Source organism: Mastomys coucha, unplaced genomic scaffold (genome assembly GCF_008632895.1).
Source record: "Mastomys coucha isolate ucsf_1 unplaced genomic scaffold, UCSF_Mcou_1 pScaffold2, whole genome shotgun sequence".
NCBI classification, from domain to species: Eukaryota; Metazoa; Chordata; class Mammalia; order Rodentia; family Muridae; genus Mastomys; species Mastomys coucha.
The window spans coordinates 21094486-21103434 of record NW_022196902.1 but is presented as its reverse complement, the minus strand read 5'-3'; the positions used below and the strand labels follow the sequence as shown (position 1 = coordinate 21103434).

Below are 8949 nucleotides of genomic sequence, written 5' to 3'. Positions count from 1 at the left end.
CTCTCTCTCTCTCTCTCTCTCACACATACACACACACACACACACACACATACACACAAACCTACTTGCAACCAGATAGAGTATTTTATCTTCAAGTATTAGGAGAACAATTTTAGCTAGTATGGTTTACAAAATGCACACACAATGTGTAAGAAAATGAGTTAGCCAAAAGGTAACTGATACAGTGATGTGGATAATAACTTGTAGTTTTTAACATTTTGTAAGAAGAACTTTCTTTATTTAGGCTTTACTCATCACTGTTTAAAAACACAGCATGGGTGCATGTCATTTACTACTTGGTATGTTTTCTAAAGAACGTGTGTTCTGTCCGAGGTAAACTGAGCTGAGGAAATTTGGTGGGTTTCTGGGTTTGGTTCAGTGATGGGTACCATAGGGTCGATGTAAAGAAATGATGGCATTCTTTTCCCCCGTGAAGATAATAAACATGAGCTCACCATCTTCATCAGTTTGTATGATTGTTTCCTCGCTCTCCTTCCTGCCCTCTGGGTTGGTTAGGATCATTTTGAGGCTAACATTTGTGTAAGGTGGCAGATGGTTCACAATGTGCTGAGGGGCTTTGGGGTCCATGTCCAAACAGTCTGCCCTGCTCTCATTGTGGCCACGGAAGTAATGGTAGCAGATAGTCACGTTGAAAGTGTGGCAGCGAGTGATGTTGTAGCCCAAGGACTCCCAGTCCACTGCGATGCGCCTTGCCTGGATTTCAGCAATCTTTAAAGTCTTTGGCGTCCGCATAGGTTCTGCAAAATAAATCAAAGTTGAGAACAGATGTCAACTTGACTGTGATTGCTTTTGGAAGAGTGTAACACTGAACAGAACATGGCCTATGCAAATGCAGCAAATATCAGGAAACCTTTGGTTTTGAGTGTGTTGTCAAGAGACTCTTTAGGTTTTAGTGTTAAACCTATTCATAGTTTTATTTTGGTAAGTTTTAGAGAATTCCTACTTTAGTTTTAGAGACAACAACTATGACACAATAGTAAGAAAAGAACTAAAACATCAAGCAACAACAATTCCTAGTATTTGGAAACTAAACAGCAAATAGAGATCCAGAAATGTGGAAACAATGCCCGATCGTTGTCATTGTCCAGCTCCTAGTTGCTTTCCTTCGTCATTATTAAGTGAATAGATTAGCTCATACATCAGAAGGGACAAGAGTCAATGTGCTCTGCTCAGTGATTTGTCATGTCACTAAGCTATGGTGTGTACTAATTAGTCTAATTGTAAAACTAAACTACCATTTACCAAAAATGACACAGCTATTAATTAACACTAATTATTTCAGTAATGATGTTGTTCATCAACACAAATAAAAGATGTAGAAAAATTACAAGAACACATGTGGATAGTAACACCATCTCCTTGCCTTCTTGATCTCTTTGTGACTTATTTTCTAAGACACTCAGGTCCATCAACCCATTTGCTGTCATACTAACCAAATGAGGAGGGGGGTTTTCACTCAGCTGGAAAATGCTGGCATGACTGAACACTCAGAAGACTGGAGTCCATCCATCACTGACTCCCAGAGGTATCCGTTCCTCATGCAAGACTGACTTTAATTGTCTAACTTAATCAAAATAATTACTCTATGAAAGTCAGGGCCATGGTGAACCATATACAGGGCAGAAACCAGAACACAACAAAATGTTAAGACATCGATTAGACTGAAGTAAAAAAGCTGAGGCCAAGCTCAAGGTCTTATTGGTGCCTCCCTTAACCCACTCAGTGTGGTCGATACCATTGCTGACAACAACAACCTGAAATCAGCAGGGATAAAAGCAAGACAAATGCAAAAGGCCCACTTTGGATGCTTTTATACATTTTTATATTTGATGTTAGAAATCTCAGCTCTATAAAAATAATTAGAATGTAACACAGATGGTAATCCCAAATTGGGAATCCAGTTCAATGGCTCTGGTGTGGGATGGGAAACAATCCCAAGTGGGAGATACTTTAAAATTTCAAAACTAAATATTCCCTGTGTATAAACACAAATCAAACACTGGTAGAATTTAATGCTTAGGTTTCAAATGTTAGTGGGTACTCTTCAGACTCTAGTCTACCTGTTGTATCAGACTTGATCTTGTTTACTGTCCTAAGAGCACACAGAGAGACTGAGAGGAGGGTCGTGGCTTTGTAATCATACAGGTGTTCTCATATTTAACTCTATGCTAATACTTTGCCCACTGCATGATCCCTATGGTGATGTGGCAATTTGTCTCTGGAATCTAGCAGCTGACTAAATAATAACAGCTACATTAACTCTATTCATTGCTAGAAAAACTGTAACTTTCACTATGGCTAGAGAGCAACAAGACTTTTCCTAGTGGCCATAGTCAACTTCAATCATACTTTGTCTATAAAGTTTTTGTTTGTATCCAGAATGAGGAAATAAGAAAATACCTAAAATATTTAAGTGAGTGACCCCCCCTAGACATCAATGACAAAAACCACCACTGGTAAAAATCTCCTGCTTAGAGATGCTTCCTATTTAAACAGATCCTTTCACTATGAATCTGGTATTTCCTCTTTCTTTGTATGCATTTCTTTGTGTCCAAGCCAACTTCTTCTTTCTCCATATCTCCATTTCACCTCTGTGCAGCTGGCACCTATTCTAAAATCTAATATCTTATACACCATAAAAGAGGTAAATGTCTTATGTGCACCCCAAGTTCTCACATAGCTCAGAGTCAGCAGAGGATAGATAAGTTACTGTCTTGGTTAACTTTTGTCAAGCCTAGAAGGATCTGAGAAGAGGGAGTTGCAACTGAGGAATTGCCTTTATCAGACTGGCATGTGGGTGAGTGGGTGAGGGTATGAGCCATTTTCTTGATGTTTATTGATATGGGAGGGCCCAGCCTGCTGTGGCTGTGTTACCACAAATGGTCCTGGGTTGTATAGTAAAGCAGACTGAACAGTTGTGGAGAGCAAGAGGTAAATGGTTTACCTCCACAGACTCGCCTGACTCTAGGATTCTACTTGAGCTCTTGCCCTGGATTCCCTTGATAATGGAGTCTAATTGTAAGAAATAATAAACCCTTTCCTCTCCAAGGTGTTTTTTTTTTTTAATCACAGTGACAAAAACCAAAATAGGACAATAACTTTGTATGTAAAAGTTCACTGGTGCACTTGGATAATTTGGTTTGTATGTATTTGAATGTTTCTTGTTTGGCATTCACAGTGAATTACATATGAAACTTTAATACAAATCAGGAAAAAGTACATAATTAGTCCTATGCATGTATGTTACCACCAAAATTTCCGTGTCAATATTTGATTAAGAAAATAATTTTTGATGAAGAATCTTTCAACAAAGTCAGTAGGTTGCTTTCACTGCTTTTTGCTTCTATAGATTGAATAAATACAATCAGTTACCCTGTTCTTGTTAAATAGAGATTTAAACATAATTTTACATTTTCTTTTTAATTTTTGCCTAGCTAAATAGTCCATGCTGACTTGGAACCCAGTCCCTTCTCATGTTCATGTGGATACAGGCAAGACAAGAATTGGAAGGAGTTGTGCAGCAGTGTTATCATAACCTTTGGGTAAAGCACAATAATGTAGAGCTCTTAACACACAGCAAAAGTCACATAAAAAGGCCTCTAAGTTATTCATCTAATATGAAACAAAAATGGACTCTTATGAAGGTATGCAAAATGATACAGAAGGTAGTAAAATGAATAAAACATAGTGTTAGGCCTGAGGAGCTTACCTCTTACTTACTGAAGATGATAAAACAAGAAAAAGATTATATTTTGATTGAGGAAGACATAAACGGAACGCGGCAGTATCTCTGAACCCAAGAGGGAATGATAAGTTCTGCTTGTCAAACAGAGGAGACACATGCATTAGGTCTCAGAAGACAGAGTCTCTAGATCTACAGACATATTTTAGATAAATAATACAAAAGCAAAAGAAATAAGATGGAAAGAAATATGGAATATAATTGCTACGTATTCCCATTTGGTTGCTTTACAAATACCCAGCTGGACAAAATGTAGGGAAGACTGGTTGGATTAATACTGAGCAAGTTTTGTTGCTGTGCTAGGAGTCTGAGCTGAACTTGAACTAAATTTCTGGGCAATGGAGTCATTGGAGTCAATGAAACAGCCTTGGAAAGATAAAGTTGGAGGTTATGTTATATGTAGAGACATTGGGGTAGGGAAATACAATTACTGCCATATGTAAGGATATAACCTGGGCTAAATAACAAGAGACATCAGAGACAGGCAGACTAGATACCACATAGGAAGAAACAACTGAAGAACTGGGTGACTATTTGGATTCAAGTATATAAATAGGTGCTATGCCCACTCCAGTGAAGTGTTGTGACAAGCCCAAAAGTTTGGCCACAGACCAGAGGCATACAACTTCAAAAGAAGCCAGCCTCCTGGATGGTGTCACCTAACTCAGATATGTTTTCAGATTTGTCCTTGTGATGGTCGATGGAAGGTCTCATGTGCTAGGTGCCCACCAAGATATGATTTACTAATAGCTGACAAAATTGGACTTTGCTCTCTGACCTTTATCAGTGTTCCAACATCTTAACCAAACCCAGGCTTGGAATTTCGTAAGGAATGTTATCCATCCAGACTAATTGCCTTCGGCATTGTTAGAAAGATAATCAAGCAGGTAGGGCATTGAAGCTTACAGAATGGGAGACTTATCCCAGGGCAAGGGCCAGTAGAACCCTCATTTTCACTCAAGTATGGCAGCTGAGCCACTCCTAGGAATTAGCAAGAATGGGTGGCTGCTTTAGACCCAGTGTGTTTTAGATGGCCTCAGTGGTACCTCAACTGCTAAGCTGACAGATTTTTCATTTCTCTTTTGTAATGACTGAAAAGTCTTGATGCTATTTTTGAGAAATACACTCAGATTCAGCACTTCTTTGTGGTGTCTCGTCTGCCATTATTTCTTCACCAATGCCTTGTCGACTTGTACCAGGACCCTGTTACCCCGCGGGTTGAGGGAGGCCCAGACTGGGTGGCTCACGTCAAATAGGTATTATATAACTATCGTTATGTTTTAGAAAATACAGTGCTCTTGGAGGACAAAAAAAAAATCAAGATACTGCGATTAAGAGGTGAAATGATGTAGTGATTCGATATCACTAACTTATTGCTTTGTTAACCATGAAGTGTACTAGAAATAAGGAATGTGAGAATGCATTTAGCCTGTCCTAATTTAGGAGGTAAGGCAAACAAGCAATAATTGAACTAAATTATGGTTTAGAAACTAAAGCATAGAAGCAATAATTTAAGCAATTTGTGTTTTAAATAACTGCGGGGCATTCTGAACAAGAGATCTGAATAGAGGCATTGGCCTACCTTCATAAAGAAAAGGAGTTTGTGCATCCCTTCAGAGACAGAGGATGAAGGTAAAAGAGAGGGAGTGGATAAAGGGGAAAGAGGGTGCAGGGCAAATGAGGGGAAACTGTGAGGAACAGAGAGAAACACAACAGAGATATTACAATACTGTGTTAGAGAGGATGAGAAGGGCCGTGGACCTAGAAAGGAAGAGAGTCGTAACTATTTATAACTACATATTCCCTCAAGAAAGAGCTCAAGAAACTAAAATCCAGTATATATCTTAAACCCATGCTACATTATTTTCTAAACAATTACATTTTTCTAGAGTCTCACTAAATGAACAGCAGAGGTCATATCAGACACCAGATTTTTATTCTGTGGCATTCTGCTCATCACAGTGTGATCTTAGGAAACATCCCAGTCTAAAATTCTTGCCTGTGTTCCTCAGGCCTGAGTGCACCTTCTTATAGATTAAGGAGACACCTAGCCATATAGCCAGATCTTTATTTCAATAGATACTAATGTTTGGATAATGTTTTTTATTGTCTTTAGAACCTTAGCTCCTACAAAATTAATATCATGTTTCACTGATATTGTCCAGACTAGAGAATACTGATTTATTATTTTTATTAGATTTTTTTTTTAAAAAATTGAACCCCAAATAAGTGAACAAATTTCTCTCAATCAAACTCCATCAATTTGGCTCCTCAGTGTTAAGACTTTTTGTGAATCTTCTGTGAATTCTAAACTAAAATGGACAAACCAAATACACCCAAACATGAATATCCAAGTACTGCAAGCTCAGGTTCATTTTCACATATGGGGAAAAAAAAAGACAACCCTCAACTATATTATTTGTCTTTGTAAAATGTTTGGATATTTATCATTAGATTAAGAGAACAGCTTCCAGCAAGTGTACTTGTGTGTGTGTGTGTGTGTGTGTGTGTGTGTGTGTGTATGTGTGTGTGTGTGTGTATGTGTGCAAAACATCAACTAGAGGAGACTCAGTGGGGCATCAAAATACTAAGAGAAAGCCTATGTTTGTTTCTAAAGTTTCATAAGATGTTGTCTTCTATTAACTTAGCCATGGGGTTTGTTAATTGTACAATTTTTTTCTACAGTTTGAAGACTTGATAATCTATTTTTGTAACAAACACAGTCTCATTACACATCTCTACAATTATTATACCCATCTTGCTGAAAGAAAATTATAGCTATGTATCTCACTCTATCTATGGTGTGTGTGTGTGCGTGTGTGTGTGTGCACACACACATGCTTGCATCTTAAAAGAGAACAATGGTTTAATGACAAGTAAGAATGAATTTATCTACTTAGAACCCATCTATGTGGCTTCCTTCTTTTAATCTTTTTTGGTGCTAAGGATCAAACTCAAGGCCCAAAACATACCTAGAAAAAAAATCTATCCCTGAGCTACATAAGCAGCTCTATCAGTATAACTTATTCATTTTGTATAACATCAGAGAAAAACAATGGTTTAAACTGAGGATGGAGATTAGTAAGTCAGGCACTCCTCTACACTGAGGTGGTGAATGAAACAGCACATGCTCAGTATTAACTTCTTTTTGAAATCACTATTCAATGAACATATCCCTCCGTCAATGTCAACCAACAGGTAAGGCTGGATAGACACTGTTCCCTTAGAACTCAAAGAGGAGTTGAAAAACCCTAAGAGTGCATGCACTTTGATGTTCCATGAACAGTGCTGGAAGCAGAGTAAACAAAAGAATAGGAAGAAATGCAAAGTCGTGTCTTTCTGAAGTTTAACGGTTATCAGAGGAATTTTGAGCTCTCTTAACAGAGACAACACATACAGACAGGCAGACACCTTTATTCTTCTTTCCTGTCCTATTCAAGTAGATTTTTGTACTATTAAGTTCTTCCATTTCCTTTTTTAGTGCATTAATCTGCATACATGTGCCACAATGCATGCAAAAGAAGAGTGAGGTAAACTTGTGGGAATTATTTCTGCCCATCACAAGGGATACTGTGGTCAAACTTGAGTCCAAACTCAAGTTGCCAGCCTTGGTAAACTAGCTAAACCACTCAGCTTCTCCATAATATTTCTTAATGCAGTAAGAAATGTCAAATTAGAAGCCCCAGCTAGCTGGCTAAATATTGATCAGCAAAATTTACAATTTTCTCTATCCTTTCTAGCATTTATTATCCATTTATTTCTTAGTTATTATAGCAAGAAAGGCAATACTATATCTAAAATAATTATAAAGTAGCAAAAACTGTATCAAGTCCACAGCCAGTACTATATAATTAGCACATGGGCAAAAATATCATTCTTCATTGTATCTACTTTACTTTTAAATGGATCAAAACAGGGATTTACATCTGCAGAAAGTTGAGTTGAATTTGATAGGATAAAATGAACTATTTTGAGTCTTCTCAAATGGTTGGGGTAAAAAGGTCACATAGGCAGAGGTGACCTGCTGACATCTTGAACCACTGTTCTACAGCAAGGTTACTCTTTAGGTATCAATAAAATAATTTTCTTCTTTCTTTTTTTCTTTCTCTCTTTTTTTTTCTGTTTTTTCTTTCTTTTCTTCTTTCTTTTTCTTTTCTTCCTTCCTTCCTTCCTTTCTTTTTCTTTTTGGTGTTTGCTAAATAATATAAGACAAGACAGGCCAATATTTATATCCTTTTGTAGTGATAATCTCCAGTTATTCTGAAGGGATTATGAAAACAGAGCTTTAGCAACCATAAGAGAACAGAGGACAGGGATCCTGTTTCCCTAGAATCAGTTTTTAATGATAAAACTTTCTATCCAGCTGTCAGTGAGAGAAAAATAGAAGATATCCTAAAGCTCATGAGGAGAAAAAAAAGGAAGTTCTTGTCAATGATGTACACAGACTAGGAACTGAATCATGGAAGCAGCTGCTTGCTCCTGGCTGTCTTTCATGAAATCTTAGAGGCTCACTGAAAAGCACAATTTCTATTCCATCTATAAAAACAAATACAAAGAAAGTGAATTTTCTGTCAGAGGAGATATTTGCCAGTGTGAACCAAAATAGGAGCAAGATGAAATTTTGGAACGCAAGTAAATTAAAAAATAAATGAAAAAGAAAAAATAGAGTTGCACTTTGGGAAAGGAAATTGTGACATTGTAAGAAGGCATTTTCTATTCTTACCTCAAATATCTGTGTTTTTGTTCTTATTCTCATAGTAAGAATTGAGAGTGATCAAGATTTTATATTTCATATCTTTTCAGTGTTACAGTATTATTAGCAATGCCCAAATAATTTCATCTCTGCTCCCATGGGTCAAGTTGTGTTGGTGACAAGTTGAGGGGATGACTTGATTAGTGCTGTAACATGAGGGAGCCTCAGGACCAGGAATAATCACAAAGCTACTGTCAGTTCTTTTGGTTTTCTGGCTGAGTGGTTAAAGTGACATACTTAGACTCAAGGAATACATAGTGACAGAGGGTTTCTGGCTCACTCAGCCATCCTGCAGAGTCCCACTCATATTTACTGGGTGCCATCAGCATATCATCCCTTTACAAGACAAGCCATCCTCTCCGTTCTCCAGAGCATGCTGGAACTCATCAGATACTGTATGTATTAGGGCCCTCCTTCTAATAATACCAAGCAA

General features: G+C 37.5%; 1 protein-coding gene across 16 annotated transcripts in view; it reads right to left on the bottom strand.

Moving 5' to 3' along the window:
* The window catches only part of Ptprk (protein tyrosine phosphatase receptor type K), a 547270-nt gene that overhangs the window by 135947 nt on the left and 402374 nt on the right, over positions 1-8949 (bottom strand). For all 16 annotated transcript variants that reach the window (XM_031380660.1, XM_031380676.1, XM_031380659.1 and 13 more), the window contains exon 8: positions 456-758. In XM_031380660.1, coding sequence (XP_031236520.1) covers positions 456-758 — 303 coding nt within the window. The remainder of the gene's footprint in view (positions 1-455; positions 759-8949) is intronic.